A 20,332-nucleotide genomic window follows, 5' to 3' on the forward strand; every position below is an offset into this window, starting at 1 on the left:
CTGCAGCTCTCCACAGCCCTGTCCTGCCCTACCCTGGGTACTGCTGGGCCAGGGCTGCCTGCAGCACAATGGGAGCACCAGGCTGCCCCCCAGCCCTCCTCCCTGGCTGGGCTGGTGGGATGGGGTCTGGTCATCAGGCCCTGCCCTGACAGACCCCCACCAGTAAGAGCCCCATTCCTGCTGGACTCTGCTTCCCCGGGTGCCATACATACGGGCATATGGGGTGCCATACAGTGGGGCCCACTGCACAAAGCAGCCTACACCTCCCACAGCAAGGCAATGCAGTCACTGATCCCTCAAAATCCGCACCAGAGGACACCCTCTTGCAGGCACGAGGGAAAGGTTACTGCACTGTACACAGGCTGTCATGGGTGACAGTGAGGTTTCAGCTGCTCCTGCTTTAGGGACCCAGAGATCTCACTGCTGAGTGATGACATGTAAGCTGCCCTAATGTTTTAAGTGAAGAATGACCATACAATCTAATTCTGTAATCATTTGCCTTAAGCACATCAATGAAGTCACACTCTTTCTATGCCCTAAGATTGCAATAAATGGTAAAAAATGTTTAGTTGAACTGTCTTGCATTTCTCACAATTTCAGAGTGTTCATTAGGTATCAGTGTGCTAAGCTTTTTGTCAGCCTGAAGTCTCACTGTCCAGAAGGCTTTCATGGAAATATCTTCTCCTAGCCTCCAGCATATCTATTCTGAAGAACATTTTCAAGATTACTTTCTTCCTGCACATCATTGTACATCAGCTTTATCCAGTCACCATTACAAAGGAGATATAATACTTGCATAAAAAATTAAAACTTAGGGCTGATCAGTAAATTTTATTTGTGACATGGGAAGAGAAGGAAGACAGAGAAACTCCTTTACATAAATCTGTCAAAATTTAAGACCATTTATATTTAATTTATGCCAAGTGTTGTATGGGTTCATTAAAGTTTATGACTTCAATAAAAACAACAGCAATTACCACATAGAAACAGCACCAGCATCAATTTAACAAACTGGTTTAAATGTTAAAAAATAAAGCTAGAGTTAACACTGTCTGATGTAATGCCAACAACATCTGATAATATCTATCAAAGAAGAAATGGTATCAATCTAAATCCAGCTACTAATGTATTAGTCCTAGCCTTCAGGGGAGGACACTTTTTCTTTATTATTGTACAAGACCTTGGAGCTCCCCAGTGCCACACACTGCCATGTGTTCTGTGCCAAAACTCAGCTTCCAGATAGCAAATACATTAGATTCATGAAGACAGCAGACTGATTTTCTCCTTGCTTTCTACTTTAAGAATTAAGTTTATTGAGAAAAAGTAGTGCTTGTCCACCATAAGAACAGCTCTTATGTCTATGCATTTATGTGATTTCATATATAAACCTTTCATATAAACACAAGCAGCAACGCAAATGAGTCTCAATAATTGCATGCACAAAGGTACTGTGTACTTTGGCTATATGGCCTGCTCTTCTTTCCCAAATAATAACAGAAGATAAATTAATCTTGGCAGTACCCCACAGCCACCTGAGAAGTCTCTATTATCTCTATTTTGCCCATAAGACACATTTTACAAGCTCAATTTTTGCTCATTTTGAATAGATTCTGATTACAACAAAAGGAAGAGATACTCATCTCTACTGGGAAAGAAAAGTTTAAAGGGTAGGTTTCAAGCTCCTCAAGTTGGTATAATTATGAAAGGCTTGTAAATGTCTCAGCAAATAGGACAAAACCTACACTCAATGTCAGTGGGCAAAGCAAGTTTTACTGAAATTAATGGAACTGGCACAAAATTCACTATGTCAATATCATTAAAGTGAATGAAAAAGATCTGCTAGTCCCACTGGAAACTTGACAAGACTGTAATTGATCCAAGTTCCTAATAAACAGAATTAGCGACTAATAAACTGCCTAGGGAAGAAAACTGTCATCACCATCTTATGGCTCAGTAAAATGCATCTGTTGATGGTTGACCAACACACAGGAGAAATAAATACAGGAAATCCATTGCAGATGGGCAATTTCTGGCTATTTCTTAAAGCCAATCTCAACAAAGCAAAGAAGATATTCTAGACTATTCTGCATTTTTCAGCACTCCCATGCTCTAAATCTAGTCTCTTTCTTCCTAGTCCAGGTATGAGGAGTATTTAGAGTAGGCAAACCAGTCAGCAGTAAAAATACACAATCTACATCACTTCTGTGAATAATTCAGAGTTTACTTGGCCACAATTTTAGAATCAGAGAACCAACTATGTAAAAGATGAAGTTATTTAAACAGGAAAAAAGTAACAAATTTAAATTTAAAAATCAGGTGCACACACACACAAAAAAGCGTTTACTAGGTTTCAAAAATGAAAAATTTTAGTGTTATGAAGCAGGATCTCAATTCTATTTATAAATACATTCTAATGTGTCCACAACAGAACCATATTCTTTATATCTTCAAATGCAAACTCACTCTGTAGTTCTTTTCTGGATTACTGGTTTCTAAAACTTAAGAACAATATGTAGGCATCAAGACAGCAAAGCATAGTGCTCTTTGCCTTCTAAAATATTGATTCTTCAGGTAGGAATTATATATTCTAATCCAGATGATGAGTGAGATGTGTTCCATTTTCTCCTATGCACTGTTCCTACTTCTCTTCATTTAAAGGAAAGCAGCATGTACAAGACCAATGCTGACAGCACAGTTAGAGTTACATAAATGAACCATTAATTTCTTAGAGTAACATTCAAAGCAGCAATGAATCTTGGACTTAGATGCTGAAAGGGTTCATTAGTTTAGAGCACCAGTAATTTAAGCAGCTTTGTTTTACAGTCTGCAGAAGGAAATCCAGTAGAATTTCCATCTGTTTCTCAGACTGCATAGTCTGACACAAAAAGCTATGAGAAATGATTCTGTAAGTCAAAACAGCATTCAGAGAACAAAAGTACCCCAAGTGACTTTCATGACCAGAGAGTAAATTCCAGTGTTTTCTTTTGTGCTTTCACAGTCTTAACACACTGCCATTTTCATTTCTGTTTAGCAATACTCTCACCTTCACAAGCCCAATCACAGATTCCTTGCCAAATCGAAGTCTGCAAAACTCTCCCTCACAGCAGACAATGTCTTTCACCTCAAAAGTCCAAACCTCACAGTTAGCTTTCAAGCAAGCAGCTCCTTGAATTGGTTCATTACAAGTGATAGCATTGGCTGGAGGAAAAGGATGGGATTGCATGGCTTGGGGGATGGCTGCAACCTGAGCCTGGACTGGATCATTTCAGCTGCTTTGAGTAGAGGTGACAAATTCCTGGATAACCCCTTGTGTAACTACAGAGAACAACAGTGATTATGAAGCATTGTAGCTATTTAACCCAGATGCTTTATTTTTGGATGATGTAAATGGTCCTTCTGTATTTCCATTTTCAGTCATAGTAGAGCAAAGATTTCTGAAATTAAAAGATGTCATGGATATGTTAAATTCGTAATGCCTTGCTATTTTTGTTCAAACATTTGTGAATTCACATTGCTCACTCAAGAACACCTGTATGATTCTGCCAGTGATCTTCCATGATTTTCAGGCTACTAGCTAAATGAATCAGGAGGCCTGTAAACCACTTGGAAATCAAATACACTGTCCTGTGCTGAAAAGACTGACTGAGTGTCTAGGGTGATTTTTCACAGAACCCTAGGTGATTCACAGCTATCACAATTAATCTAAGCTAAGATCAGCATTCTTAAAGGGAAACACAAGAAGACCCAGTCTTGATATTTTAAATTACTCTATTTCCCACTTCCATGCAAATATCATTCCAGGAGTTTTTCTTGAAGGCTCAGCAGAACTCAAAACTCTTTAAAAATCCTTTTGTCAAGGCACTGAGCAAGGAAAACTCTGTTCAGTTCACAAGTTCATCTGTCATCAGTGCTAACTATAACACAGCAGGATTGAATTTGTGATCTTGATGATACAGAATACATATGGGTTTTCCAAAGCTTGAGCTCATCCATTTTTTAGCTTCCTGTTTTCTGTGCTAGAAGGAAAATACAGGCCATTTTTCCTGACGACACTCGCACATTTTGGTGGCAAAGACCTGAATGTAAAAGGACCCTATTTCCTGTCTCCACTCCCCCAAGAAAAGTTGTAGCATACTGAAAAAACAGCATGTGGAAGTTTGGACTGCCACTGTCTAGGGAGCACGTATTCCGTGGGCAGGCAGACTATTTCATTTGCCAGAGCTGTCAAGCCAGCCCTTTCTACAAACACTAGCTTAAGACAAAAGAAAAGAAAAATTATAACAAAATGTTTTAAAAGCTACATGCAGAGGGCTGAAGCAACGGCATAGTAATTAAGCAGTTTCCTGGGTAACGATGGGGCAAACTGATCAAATCTGCCTGCTTAAAATTAGATTCTTAAAATCTACATTTAGACATTTAAGAGTTGCACAACTTCCAGGTGTTCTGAGTTGCAGCTGTTTTGATTAACTGCACCTCTAGCAAAGTAAGCAAGTCAGTCCAGTTTTGGAAATATAAGTCAGTATGATTCTTCCTCTTCTCCAGTTGTGACTTTGGTATAAAGTACAAAAAGGGCTCAATTTGCCAACATGCCAGCAGCCATAAACTGTCAGACTGAAGCTAAAGCAACTTTTCAAAAATCGGAACAATGTAAGACTGTCAGTTTAAGCTTTAAGACTAGAGGCCTGCCTACCTAAACACAGGTATGAATCCAGCCCACTGTGAGAGAGTACATGACATGAAAGGACAGCTTAAAATCCAATTATTTGATTTAGCGTGGCAGAAATCCAAAAATGAAGCTTGGAAAATCTCCTTTACCATCCCCCTCATTAGGTGTCTGCATTTCTTGAAAGGGACAACAGGGAAATAATACAGGTGAAGTGGTTAATGCTGTACATAAATCCACTGAAATATTCCCCTCTCCATGAGGGACTGCCTGCCTTGTAAGGATCCTATGAGTGCTCCACATGCTTTATCAGTCCTTTTGCCTTCTGGTGCAAGTATAGCAAGCATGAGATCTCTGTAATGAACTGTGCAGCAAGGATTTGAAGAATTACTTAGAAATTTTATTTACATGAAAATGAAATGCACACCCTAGCAGATGGGAGATTGTGAAAGACAGTTTGGACTATCTAAATCATTTTTATTTCAGGAATAGATAAGCTCTTATGCAGTTTTCTAAACCAAGGAATCAGACATCTGGAGATCTCATTGTCGTAGCTTAAAACCTTATTTTATACTAGTTTTTCACATCTTTCTGTGTGTGGGAGGCTGTGAGCATGGGAAAGAAAATATTAGCTGGCTAATCAGTAACTTCGCATTACAAACAAAGCCAGTTACACGTGGTTTTCTCTGGTTTGGACAATAATACCAGCCAGATTCTGGTGTAACTTAATCAAACAATTGGTCTCCTGCTAGGTATGCATTTGTGCAAGTGGTTTACAGTGTTATAATAGAAGTGATGTGTGCATGTAGTTCAGTAACTAGGATTCAGAAAAAACCTGTGTGAAAAGGGAAATGAGGTGTTCACTCCCTTTATTTCTCTATGAAAGAAAATACACATGCTAAAAATAAAAAAAAAAGTGACAGGTGGCAAAGAAGCATTTGAATTATGTTCCAAGTCTTTAAAGAATTGAGCCATAGGAATTCTCATCTTTAAAAATAAATTGAAATGTTCAGAATGTTATTCTCTGTGGTGTTTCCTGCAAGGTTTGGGTTTTTTCCACTAATTTAAGCAAGAACAAACAACACTGAATTTTAATTAACTATCAGGTACATCAGTTTCTATTCCAAAACTCCTCCGGGAAACAACTATTTTAGAATTTAACACTGAAGGCTGTTTATAACAAAAAATAATATGCTTCTCTCTGCAGCCTAGTGAGTGCCAGGCCCTAAAGATAGTAAAAATCTTAAGCTAAGCATGGTCTTCTGCTATATCTGTTTCCTTAGACTACACTGTCCATTCAGAAATTGTGCTTTTGAGTTAAAAAAAATACATCTGCATTTACACAACATAGTCTGAGATCAGAGACTCAAGAGAAAATATACATGTCACTACTGAAAATAGAAGAGATTCTGCAAGTTTGCCATATTCAGCTGTGGGTCTCACTTTGACCATTAAAACCAGCAGCACTGACTTTTTTTAAGGTGGGATGCTTACAGAGGTTTAGCTTTTGAAACCTCTTAATAGCTGAAAAAAAATCAGCTTCACAGTTTTGGTCAGGATTCCTCCTTGAAATTAATGCTGACTCAATGTAACGTCTCTCAGTGAACCTTCCCCAAAGTTTAACTGCTGTGCCAATTACTTTTCACCATATACTCTCCACAGGACTTCTTCAATCAGGCCTAGAATGAAAATGTTCCACAGTGAACTCTTAGTGAAGATGCCCCAGCCACGGGTCCAGGCAGGGTCAGGGCAGAGAGCGGCAGCCTTGGCCCCTGATATCCTGTCAGAGCTCCTAACTGAGGGTCAATGCATCACAGAGCATCCCCAGGACACTCCAGCTCCTCACAACAAGGATTTCTTGGGCAACACTAAGAGCGCAGCCCACAACATGTATTTTTGACCAAGAATTTCCAGGTGTATCTAAGCTGTCCATTCTTACAGAAAATGTTACCACACACACTGCCTACAGCTTTGTTTGGAGACAGCAAAAACAAAATCCACTGAAGCCGTTTTCTTTCCACAGAAAATGAAGAAGTAGTGGGAAGGAGGAAGGGGAACAGAACACTATTTTTTTTTTGTTGCCTTAGGATGAGATTAATCCCAGAAAACTCTCAATGCACCATACCCAGCAGTAATCACTTGCCCTAAGCAACTGACTCTGTTTTCATTTCTTATGTCTGAGTCACTGCTGAGTTACTTTGTAAGTAGGAGAGTATTTAGCAGCAGGTGAATTAATATCATCACCTCTTCTGGATACCTTTAAACAAATATGGGTATGATCCACAGCAGTGGCAACTATGCACGTAATTAAAACTGTATTAAACAGACAGGAAAACCTAAACTTTAGAGAATTTCCATGGTTCTCATACTTCTGGAAGAGTAAATAACTTTTAAGCTATTAAATAAATGTTTACAACAGTGGCCTTTATTAGGGCTGTATTAAAATTCCAGTGTAATATGTTCAACAAAAATTTTGATCAAAAATTCTTTTGAAGACAAAGATTAGAAAAAAAATTGCTGCATTACATATGGGAAACAAACTGCTTAGAAAACCTTTATACCACTGATAAATTAGTATTATGTACTATCACTCCAGGAAAGTAATTTTTTCCCTATAATTATCTATTGCTATAAAGTACTTTCTCAAGCAGCATCTTGCAGGTATCTTTTACATGCATGAATTTAATTATATTGTTCATGAAAAATCCTCCTACTCTCTCATCACTGACTGGAAGCATATATTTTATGTGCTTCCCTACCCCCACTGACATAGATCAGAGAGAATATTTCACTGGAGCATTAAAATGATGCACAGCAAATGCATGACTTCAATGAACCTGGACTAGAAAATCTATGAGGCTGAAACAACCAGTAAAACTACTACGTTTCACTCTACATGAATATGAATTTAAAGTATTTTAGCCTTTTTTCACCTTCTAGATCCTCCCACAAATATTTTTACATTTCTTTTTACTAAAAAGAGACTCTAATCAACATTGAAGACAACTCCATTAGTATATTTATAAAAGAGATGTAGCATTTTGGGGACTTGCGATATGCTGACAACCCAAAATCTGCTACAAAAACTAATGTTTCACAAAGTCATATAAGATTTTAAAATATTACATAATAAAATTCTTTCTATAACAGTTTATAAATTGCATGTTCTGTGTTATGATGCGCTACACCAAAACTGTTTTGTTCAGTTGGCTTGCATTTGTCATGACTTCAAGGAGTTCTGAAAATGAGGCATTAGAAGGATTCATGTTTATGCTGGTACACTCTTAAATCTGTTTATGTTTTTCCAAGCAAGTCACTCTAAATGAATGTGTCTTATTAGGCTGCAGAACTACTCCCTATCTGAAGTAAAATACCTAAATACACATTTGGTGAAAGTTATAAATACTAAACTTGTGGAGGTGTTCGGGTTTTATTTTCTTCAAAAGGAAAGAACAAGCAATGCACTTGTTCTATGGCACACAACAAAAGCTGTTATTTGCAAGCACCAAAGGATTAAACTGCTGCCACCCTACAGCATTGTTCTCAATCCCTACAAAACTTATACCCACAATAACAGCTTCCTAGTAGTTTTTGGTTTGTTTTAACACACTTAAACCCAGAAACATGACTGCCTCCTTTCTCAGAACCTAGCAACATGGCAATTACTTGTTAATCTCAAACCCATCAAATCCACCAGAATCACTAAGACAGAAAACTCTTTTGGGACTCAGTTTTTCAAGCGCTTCTTCAACTTCCTAGAAGACCAAACTAAGCAGTTGGCTTTAGATGATGAATACATGAATGACATTGAAAACAAAAGGCACAGCTGGAGACAAGGGACCTCCACTTGCTGACTACAGGACCACACCAGCCATGATAGGCAGAGGAAATGCAGTCCATGAGCAGCCCCAGTGCAAAAGGAGGTAACAGCCAGCTACAAGCATCATTTCATGACAATCTCTGCAGCAAACAAATGCTAGTAGATACCTTAATATATTCTGCTTAAAACATCCCTAGTGTGTTGTATTCATCCTTCCCGCAGAACTCACTTTTTCATGCTTTGCATGTACAAGGACACCATTTTTCTTCTACCTGTGCCACAGCAGAGGAATTATTAGATGCAAGTGCTGATTTTGTGATCAATCCTCTGTAATAGTGGAATGAGGAGTAGGACAAAAAAAAAGTTTTTTAAACATGCCTAATACTTTCGACAATCCTTCAAAGAGAAAAATAAGAAAACTAACATTAGTGCATACAAGTTTAGTCAGAAGATAATCTAAAAGTTTGTTTGACTTAAAAGACCTTAAGTTATCAAGCACTCTCTAAAATTAGTCCCTTCTATTTCTTCAATGAAAAGAAAAAAATACATGAGGAACATTTCTTTTTCTGACATAAATTTTGTAGGCCAGTTTGAGTTGTTGGAAGATCATTTTTATGTGAATGATAGAGGTCTGCAGTAGCTCTTTAGTTACTCAAGACCAAATGGCCCAGACAGCATGTTTGTCCCAAATCAAGCATATATTTTTTTCAAAGCTTAATCTCTAGAATTACTGCTGGTAAAATCTCTACCACATTAGGCAGATTTTTTCTTTCTGAAAAGAAAGAACCACAACAAAAACTGCAAAAAGTAGGTATTTACAGGAAAAGAAGCTAAATCAGAGGTGTAGTCTTATAACATCCTCTTTCTTGTCACTTCTTCCAAATGACTATGTAGTCTCAGTCATCACCTGACCAAATAAATCCCCATTATATGGCTAAGACAGGGTTCTCCCTCTTACTAGGCATATGTATGTCCAGTTAGCAGGAAGAACATGTCAGCAGCCTCTAGTCTGGTAGCCTGACACACCTGTACCACCTCCTGTCCTATGACAGGGAAAATTATCACATAAAAATCCTGTCATGGAAGCGACATCACATAAGGGGAAAAAAGGCTGCAACACAAGATCTCAAATTCTCTGAGCAATTCAAAAGGTTAGCACTGTGAAGTTAAAGCCATGCCTATTAAAGAAAGGACCCTATTGTGGTAATGGAGTCAAAAGTGTTAAGGGTTTCACCACCAGATTTATCTATCACCTTTGACTGAATAAGGATCAACACCAGAGATTACCAACCTTCTGCTGTGGGTTCCAAAAACCTTTCTGAATCCAAAACCTTTAGTCAGATATGCAAGGTGTATATTGGTGAGAAGAGTGAAGTGGAGCCCCAACAAAGGGCCAGGAGAGCAGACAGCTCTCGCCTTCAAGCTGAAACTTCATTATCAAAGATACGATAGGGCTGCCTGTGGGCTGTGTATCCCCAGGTCACACCACAACACTGAAAAACGTCTAAATGAAATATTCATAACAACAGATTTACAGTAGACTAAAAACTCTGGTGCAACATCTTTAGGAATGGCAGCTTCGCATCAGCACTCTGTGGGGAAGCAAACCAGGAAATCTACCCAAACTGTACCATGTCTCCCACCACTACATATTAGCCATCACTACATATTATCCATCCTTAGCTCTGGTTAGAGCTCACTCCTTATAAAAGTGCTGGAAACATATCCTTCTGGGCACAACTCATAACTTGCTCTTCTTGCATCTGCACAGTATCAGGTGGGTATAAAGTTGTCAGTACTTTTTTATCTTCTCTACACTTCTTTTACATAAAGGTCCATGGTAAGTCTCAACCTTAATTATTTTCAGTATTCTCAGTATAGTCATGAAGTACAAGAACAATTATGTGAGGCAAAATACCATGTTGCTATGAGGGTCCAAAAATATATGGGAAACACAATTTTGTCCTGATATTTCAAAACACAGCAAATGCCATGATGCAAACATTAAGCAGATGCAGAAAAATATGTATTATCCATCCACCCTCTCACTAAAGCTGTATTCCTCTAGAAGCTGCTCCCATCAATTATTTCACCTAGCGACCAGATTGACCTTTTTCCCTGCCTTCATTTTTACCAACTTAATTTCTGATGGCATGACAGGATCAAAGCCAAAAGGATAGACTAATGCTAAAAGCATCCGTTTTCAATAGTTTCTTCATATATTCACGGCTGAAGGAATAAAACCCTGTCTTGAACACAGATGCAGCAGGCATGCCAATACATTATGTAAAACACAGCAAATAATTTATAACTTCCTGAGAGCAACTCATTTTAAGTTATACTACCAGTGTAATGGCACAGCTTAAAAGATGGATTTCAGTGAGCAAAACCTGATCTGCATGGTAGGTTAACTGTAGAATCAAAGGGCAAATGGCTTAAAAACATAATCCTCCATCACCTAAAGAACTACTTTTGCATAAACCTTGCCTGGTGACATATTTTATTCACTGAAAGTATTCAGCCTCCATAAACATAGATGCTGAGATTTTAAAATACAAACTTACTTCATTACAAGTAAATGCTAATACATATATATATACATATATACATATGGAAATCTTCCAACATTACATTTCAGTGAAATTTCAATGTGATTTATTTTCATCCTTCACAAACAATATTTATGGAGCATGCAAGAGTGTATTTCACTCTAGAAGAGTGCCAGACTTACTGGCATGGTAAACAGCCTGAAATGCAGTTTTTTAACCTAAACCAAACTGTGCCAAAAGTTAGTTGGGACATATAAGTTAATACCAAACACATGCACAAAGCTATATTGCAGCAGATTCCTTCTGACCACTGTCAGCATGAGTACTTCTGAATGAACAAACGCCTTTTTTACGAGAAAACTGGCAGAAACCCATAAAAGAACAAAACCTGAGAATATTATTAAATCTTGAATCAAGTTCATAGCAGATGCAAAGCTATATTTCCTTTCCTTAAACATATTTTATATTACATATAAAGTCCACAGCTTACATATTTATAATATACCTCTTTAAATAAGGATTACATTTTCAGGCAGATTCTCAGACTTCAATTTAGTTACTGAAATTTAAAAAAAATGTTTAGCCTAAATTCATCTAGAGGTATAATACATCCAATTGTTGAATAAGCTATTTTCAATTCTGCACCAGGAAGACACTGCAAATGAACTTTGCCATACCAAACATATCCCTTTCACTAATTATACTTTATTAGAATTTAGCACTGTGATAGTCACGTCTATAACTTTTTAGTTTTTCTGGTAAAGCCAGTACATTTTTTATAATTTTACTTTTGTTCTTTAGACTTACTAGAAAAAACACTTTAAATAATTAAAGCTGATATCTACTGCATTTGACAGCTTGCAATTTGGGCTTCTTTAAGACCATTTACTATTTACATTCTACAAGACATCATATCATCTAAAAATTTTAAGTGAAAGGCTGTTCCCTCTGGACTATTAATGTAATTTTTTACATTGCTGACTACTATTAAGGGTACATCTTTGGGGGATGTGTGTGGTGTGTGTTTCTTTTATTTTTTTTTCCCCTTCAGTAACTTATGCAAGATTCTTGCCCAGGCCATCCAAATTGAAAGAAATAGATCCCTTGTGAACTCACTGCTTTAGTTACTGAACTAATCCATGTCAAGCAAGACACAATGTAAGTTTACTTTGGCTAAAACTTTATTAACAGCAAGCATCTGGCAGTACATGAACGTTATTTTTTCTAGAAGGAAATGTTTTTATTAACTTGCTGGTACAGAAGCATAATCTGCATTTGACTTATGAAGGAACTAGAGAATCACAAAAGTGGAAATATATGTAACACCATTTGTTATTAATTATGTTCTGTGATCACAATAGGCAAATGCAGCCTGATCTCCTACCTCCAGCATGTTCCTGTAAGAAAATTTAGATGCAAGATAAAAGTAACTATGGGCACAGTCTTCTCTGACAAGAAACAATATATTCAAGTCTCTTCAGTACAACAGTACTGTTTAATGGTTACTCAACATAGGGGATTTTTGTCCAAAAAAAAGCAATAATAACATTAATAACAACAACAACAAATATTAATAATAATAATAACAACAACCACCACACATAGATTCATGCTAAACATCTTTCCAAGAACCTGACAGCCTAGCTGCCATTCAATTATTGATTTTGCAATCTATTCTGCATACTGAGGAAGAAAATCATAAATTTTTAACACATCAAAGTGCAATGTCTAACATGAAACATATAGGCTACGATAACGTTATTGGCTTCATGACTTTTATTTCAGTGAAACCACTTAGAAAAGGAAAAGATCAGAAAGAATTTATAGATAGGGTTTTTTAATTTTTGTACTGCTAAGAAAGAACAAATACACAACAAAGATAGAAAATATAAATCAAATATTGTTTCACATTGCTGTACACTTTTCAAAGTCTCATAGTTATTCTGTTAAAAATCTCCTCTTCCATTTCAATCACAAAGAGAATACTTCCCTATACATCAAGCTGGACTGTCAAGTAAATGTATTTCAGTGCTCTTCAGACTTATTCAGTAATTTGTTTTCCTCACACTCTGACGTACTGTAATGTCCTAATCAATAAATTCCTGGACTTAGTATGCCCTTAAAATGAACGGCTGACTTTCCACACAGGAGATTGGGCTTGATGTTTATTTCAATCAATACCCACCCCCAACCCCCAAAAAACCCCAACAAAACAGTCTTGACAATGAGTCTTGGGAGTAAACACTCCCAAGATACGTTTCCTCCCTCCAATTCTTTAATATGTAGAAAAATGCTAATATGCATATTTTTATTCTATACTCAGACATTTTTTAAACCATTAATAGCATTGGCATCAATTTACACTCTATTTAGATCCCATATTTATATGCATTACATTTTACTTCTATTGATTTAATGCTTAGGTCAGAATATTTAAATTGGTACAAATAATAAAATCATTATTCTAAAAACTTTTCCCTGGTTATTTTCCCACCAAATAAATGCACTAGAGAAACATTGTAATTTACAGGTTTTCATGGATTGAAAACCCAGAAAAATAAAAACTTCATAGCTCCCTAAAAGTCAAAGGCATGTGCTGAGCAGATCTGCTTCTTTCTAAAAAGCAAAACCCCAAAACCCCTACAAAAGTAACCACACAAACATACAGCCTACATGAGTGATTGGCATAGGTTTATTTATATTTTTATGTATAAAGTCTATGTCAGAGATTATTAATCCAAAATAATTTTAAAAGCCCATACAGCTGTCCTTCTGAAATAAACCAAGTTGACAGACTTACAATTTATATCAAATACTCATCAGCAATCTCTCCCAGTTTTAAAAGATTTTATATAAGCTGCACAACATGTTCAGTGCCAGATATATTTGTCACCAACTTGCATTGCTGTTCTCTTGCAGAAAAAATCATAATTCCTTTGCATCTTACATACTGTTGGTTTTTTTTAAAATACTGACGTTTACTAATTTCATCATCTTTTAAACATTTTTACAGGGTAATAACCTTGATCTGGTGAAAAAATAAAAAGCTTCTTACCATCCTGATCCAGTATTTTCCACGTCTCTGGAGTTCAGCAGCAAGGAGCTGTTGCTGTTGCACTGCTTACTAGAGACACTGGAGGCTTTGGAAGCAGAGAATGTTTTATGTGGTTAAAATGTATCACCACTGATTATATTTCAGTCCCTCAATTCCTAGCCTTGATGCTCTGGAAATCAGCCAATCCAAGTGATAAAGAGGTTTGCAACAAGAAGTTGCAGAATTTCCAGTGAATGCTTCATGGAAATGTTTTGCTTCTTGATACTTGTTTTTTTATATCCACTAAATGTTAAAATAAATCCTGCCTCCCTTTTCCCTCCTTCTCTTTTTTTTTGCCCTAAAATGAGATTCATATATTGTTCACAAGGGACTTTGGCATTTGCTATAGCTAGGCACCGTGCACAAAGGCATCATGCCAGATTACGCGTATATCTCAGCCAAGATACCTGAATTTTGACTTGCAACACACCCTGTTATTCCAAACATGGATCTTCCTAAGCCAAAGCTCCTAACTGCCAAAATACACAGTGTTTTTGTGAGGCAGCCAAATGCCCCTTCAGATTAGCTAAGAGCATCTTTTGTTTGCCATGTGGTTGCTCTTTGTCGGCTTTTTTTTTTTTTTTAACACATTTTTCCCTAGGGAAGACAAGGTGGTAAGTTCCAAAGGGATGAAATGATCAACTGGCACTTCTACTGCCACTCGTCTCAAGAACAAATTTCACACAGTAAATTTCACAGCAAATTTCCCTGCAATGCTACAACTATGATTAATTACTCAGTTAACATTATAACCATCTTAATGCTCTCAATGGTAGCTCAGGATGCTTCTGTATTTTGTGTGATAAAATAATTTTTTTCAAAGTCCAAACAAAACAAAACCAAAGCAAACAAACAAAAAAAAAACCACAAAAACCCACAAACCCAAAAGTTAACTAAACAGGCAGTCCTGACTCCATGGCGTTATCAAATAACGCCTCACAGTAAGAGGCGGTGAAGAGGGAGGCAAAAGGAACCAAGTCAGATTACTGGCTAGTTTAACAAGTACTTAGAATAATTCCCAAGCTTTTTGGGCCTCACAATAAAGGGGTTTTAAAGAAAAGAGTATCAAAACGCTATAGAGACTACCTTGGAGATGCTCTCAAGAAGAAAGCATATTATTGTACTAAGAGAGCGTAAGACTGAGCCTGAAATTTTAATGAATAATGAAAGAGGATGGAGTGATGCTTCTGCAACAACTGAGAATTTATAAAGGTCTAGAAAAGTGAAGACTATGTTCTGTGCAAGGAGGGAAAATAAATTCAGACGAGATGCCTGTGGTTTTTTTCTATTCTGTTTGCAAAAGGAAACAATAATGATTTTCACTGAATCTGAATGGGTATGAAAGTGCAGGACTGACCTGAAGAATGCAAGGAAAAGGATGCTGGACTAATTGGGAAGCCTGTTTAATAGGGAAGAAGAGCTGGATGGAATATTCAAATGTTTGTTGAAACAGCAATGAACTTACTTTAAGAAATTACGTTAAAAAATAAGTCATTTCTGAACTTAGAGAAAGAACAAAGTAATAAATGACGTGTTATGAACACCATGGCAAGATTAGGTTGTTTTCTAGAGTGACAAGGAAGCAGCAGGAAGGGAGGCTGCAGGAGGCCTGTTTTAGCCATGTTGAGCTGTTGACATCTAGCTGAACAGCCACAAGAAGTTCTCTTTACTCCACACCCTTCTTCTTCAGCCAGAGCTACAAAAATTCATTTGCAAGGCATCATGGCAAAGATGAATTTGACTTGTATTTACAGATGAGCTTGTCTGATGCAAATAAAAGGACCACAGTTCAATCCCTAAGAAAAATAGCAAGATAAAGTGGAAAGAGGTACTGAAAGGCCGATTAAGGAGATAGAAGGGTAGAAAAACAAGCCAACCAGGTTCTGTGAAACCAAGAGAGACAAAATTTGAGGAAGAAAAATGGACAGCAGTATACAAGATAGCTTACAGGACAGAGAAAATCAGTAGACAGCCCTAGTTTCATTGTTTGACCAGAAAGCTGTCTACAGATACCTTGTCATGAGCAACATCAGCAGCATGGAAGGAGCAGAAGATGCACAGATTGGTCAGTGCCCAGTGCCACACCAGAACTTGGGCAGTGTCCATAAACAACTCACACAGTTGTGTTAGTCACACTGCTAATGGGATTCCCATCAGAGAGGTTCCACATTTAATATCACTGAGACCCAGCAGAGAATTCTGTGAAACAATTCAATTGCAATCAATCTGGCTACAGAGGTCTTGCTCTTTTTAGATGTAAAAACTTTTCCATCAGAAAGTTTTTGGTCATCTTAATAGTCCAAACAAACCTTTCCTGAAATCCTTGAAATTTATGAAACCCTTATGCTCACAAAGATGTCTGCTGGGATAGTGATCAGATGCCAAATATGAAGACATGCAGAAGTTGTGCTCCTGAATGTTTCTACACAAAATGTATATGGGAGGGGGTAGCATGGCCCTATGCATACACACAAACAATCTTCAACTCTGCCTTTCAGCCAATGAAGCCAGAATACTTCAACTTTTTACTGAAAAGTAATTCAATTATTGAATGAATACAAATTTCAGAATGAATTCTGTCATAGTCTTCTCACAATTAAAACATACACCTCCCAAATTCACGCACAAATATCGCCTCCTAAATTCAACTAAAGATATTTCTTTACAGAAAAAATGCTATCATGCACCTATACAGGCAGAGAAAACAATTCAAGTTGACTAACTTACTTCAGCATTAGCACACCTGCTTCAAAACAAAGCTACCTTTTCCATTTACTTTGAACTCCTTCTAACTCAGAAAAAAGTGATCACCAAGGGACAGAGTTATGTACTGATATAACTGCTAAAGTTTAAATGTGAACTCCAACTTCTTCTTCAAAAAAAATCTGTAATTTTTTTTCTCCCTTCAATTCTTGAAGAATCCACAAGCAATGGGAACTTAAATCTTCCAGAGAGGTCCAGAATTTCTCCTTTTTATGAGGAAACCAATTCCTTCCCAAATTTGAGTTAAAATCTGTAATTTAATCCTTGCTGACTGGTTACAACCCTATTGCCAGACTTCACCCCTCTCAGGATATGAGCTGCCAACATGAGCTCCTTGCTTCAGAGGCTATTTCAAAAATAAAAATAAAGCTCTGAAAGGTATCTAACACATTCTTTAGGCCCCTGTAGAAATGTAGTTAGCAGGCTACATAATTTAAACACTTATTTAGATGACATAAAGATGCCCTTGAATACTCTAAATTATCAAGGAATGGATAATGAAGCTATAAAAACTTAAATTGGATTAAAAGAAATCTATCTTTTGTGATGAAAATAGGTTAGATATGGCAATACAAGTTATTTCACAAGTGTTCTTTGCAACATCTAACAATTCAGACTAGAGCCCTCAGTCTGCAACAACTGAATGGTTGTACTAACTGGTACCAAACATAAAGCAACTGATCAAAGAACAGAATTTTTGCCCTGACAGAATTTCTTTTATTTTGGCATTCAATTGTTGACTAGAGAGAAGAGTTTAAAAAAAATCTGGTTTTCATTAAATGAAAAATCCTAATAAATTAAAATAAAAAATTGTTGAGTTGTTTCGGGTTTGCCTGAGATGTCACAAAGCCTCAGGGACACGCAATTATGGCTCTCTTGGGGCACTCTGTAAGTCTGTCCAAATTGTCCCTAGAGTTATGAAGCATCTTCTCTCCCCATAAGTTGTAAAAAAAAATGACAGTATCTATGAAAAATTTGTTGTAAATAGATAAAAATAAATCACAGCTTGATAAGTAATAAGACAAAAAATTGCAATATTATTTGGCATAACAGAATGAAGACAAACAAGATTATATATGTTGGCAGGAATTCTAAAAGTCAGCAAATTAAAACAGATACAAAACTTCAAAGGCACCTAGACAACATATGGAATTTATCAATAAAGACTTTTTTTAAATTTTTTTTCTGTGAAGAAATGTCTAAAGTGCACTCTGAGTGTAAATTGGTAAAATGCTGCAATTCTGTGGGCTAAAAAAGTCAACTGAACACGAAAATTCTCAATTCCTTCAAAAATCTAACTAGAACAGGAACTCCAAAACCAAACGACACAACTATAAATGCCAGTATCAGCTCTTCATTGTCATCAGTTTCATTAGCAACACGGAAAAGCAACAGGATTTGCAGGAAAAAAATAAGTTGTAGGAAAGAAAGAGAGAGAAAGCAGAAAGACGGAAGAGAGCTGGCAGAGGCAGGGTAGGGTGCAGAGAGGGGCAGAACTTCACATATCTCAGTCTGGTCCATCTTCAAGACTTGGTGGATCTACAAATAAATAGCTAGCTCAAAAAACAACCAACAACACTGAAAATCAGAGACTGATATCCCCACCTAATCTGTTACTCTTCTACAAACACAGCAGTATTTCACCTTGCAAGAAGCTTTATCAAACTCTCAGATATAAGCTACATCCTGAAATCACTCACTCACAATTCATATATTAATATCCATGCAACTTTCCAGCGGTAAAATCATATTCTTCAAATGGACTTACAAAAGCAAAGCCTCAAATACTTCAAATAATGTTCTGAAGCAGAAAAAAGATGATGATGTTCTACTGGCCTTGCAGGAAAGAAAACTTTTATGCAAAATTCTGCTTGTAGAGGTTTGGACCTCACTCAGCAAGAATGCATTCAGATCGTATTAAATTGGTACAGCATCTATATAATAGAAGAGGCTCCTTACTAATTCAACTCTGCTCAAGCAGTAACCAAAGATTAAAACATGGCCCTGGATGTTTAACATTACCAAGCCCTAAACTGATGTGCCAGCTCATGGATTGTAACTGGAGCAGGTGGCAGCTACTTAAATGGGCAGTATCAATACACAGAGGATGATGGGCTGTCATTGCCATCAAGCACAAACAATGCTTACATGTTTCAAAGAAATATTTTCCCTTTATATTTGGGGAGCTGAAAGTGTGCGTTAAAGGTAAGAATAGTTGCAAAATAAAGTCCATTGCATAAAAAAAAAAAAAAGACAGAGAAATAGAAATCCTCCTTATCTCTCTGATGGAGCTGAAAAAACATATGAGTGCTGCCTCCCAGAGTCCAGCTGCCTGGAACAAGTCTTTCTATTTTTACAGTGATTCAGTGGCCAAGAAAGTCTCCAAGGGCTGAGAAACAATGACTACATTGTCTTTCTGCCACTGTTCTGAGGGGGTCACACATCCCAGCTCAAGTTTCACATAGGTTCAGCCATGTGTATTGCCTAAACAGGAGAGACAGGTATCAGCTTCAAAACAGAGCTGAATTCATCTCTCTCTCTCTCATATGTACATGAATCCCTGCCCTCAAAATCTCATAAAGGAAAGCAGAGTTAATAGATCCTCTCTCTGCACAGGTCCTGAGAATGCTGCACAGAGACTTGGTCTCCCACCACTCCTCCACCTGGAGCAGCCAGGTGGGCTACAAGAGCCACTTCACTCTAGGGAGCTGGCTGAGGGAGATGGGACACAGAGTGAGATGCAGAGCTGCTCTGAGAGGGTGGGTAGCTTCCACTTCCCCACATCAGTGTCAACAGAGGCGATGCTACTATTTCTCTGCAGGCTGCAGCCAAACTACTCAGAGCAGCACAGCATTTCTTGATCTAACCACTGAAATTAGCACACACTGTAATCATATTTTAAAGCCAAAAGCAGATGTTGAAGGAGTTCCATTTAAAGAAATTTATGGTATTTTGAGCACTAATCAGAGATCACTATTTTGCAAGTTTGGAGCAATCCTCCCATCACAAAGTAGCTCAAGAGTCGTTTCTACAAAAAAAAAAAGCCAAGTACAAAGAGCATGATCCTATTATTTTAGGTAAAAGGAAACAAAAATTTGGTTTTTTTTCATCATTAGTGAAGATCGGACACAGCCTTTAAATACTGAGAGTACAATCAGCATAACTCAGCAAACAATTCGTTTCGGTCACTGAGAAATGTGGTTGCCAGGACAACATTTCCCTTTACAAACTTCCAAGGCCGCAGGAGTCCGTGTCCGAATTCCAGGTGGGAGGGACGGGAGCGGTCGCGATCGCCTCGGCCCGCGGCCACCGGGGGGCGGTGCAGCACCGCGGGCGCTGCCGGCGGCGGGCGGGGAGAAAGCGGGGCCGCCGCGGGACCGGCGGCACTGGTACCTGGATTATCGCCCACGATTATCGCCCCAAACCGGGGCAAGAACGGGCAC

General features: G+C 37.6%; 1 protein-coding gene across 5 annotated transcripts in view; it reads right to left on the reverse strand.

Moving 5' to 3' along the window:
• PLD5 (phospholipase D family member 5) overlaps nt 1–20,332 on the reverse strand; it is a 165,135-nt gene that overhangs the window by 117,271 nt on the left and 27,532 nt on the right. For 2 of the 5 annotated variants that reach the window (XM_030946467.1, XM_030946470.1), the window contains exon 1: nt 14,088–14,224. The exons of the other annotated variants lie outside the window; for them this stretch is intronic. In XM_030946467.1, the coding sequence (XP_030802327.1) occupies nt 14,088–14,090 (3 nt within the window). In that variant the 5' untranslated portion in view covers nt 14,091–14,224. Of the gene's footprint in view, nt 1–14,087; nt 14,225–20,332 lie in introns of those variants that run through there. 5 annotated transcript variants of the gene reach the window in all.

Source organism: Camarhynchus parvulus, chromosome 3 (assembly GCF_901933205.1).
Source record: "Camarhynchus parvulus chromosome 3, STF_HiC, whole genome shotgun sequence".
Classification (NCBI taxonomy): Eukaryota; Metazoa; Chordata; class Aves; order Passeriformes; family Thraupidae; genus Camarhynchus; species Camarhynchus parvulus.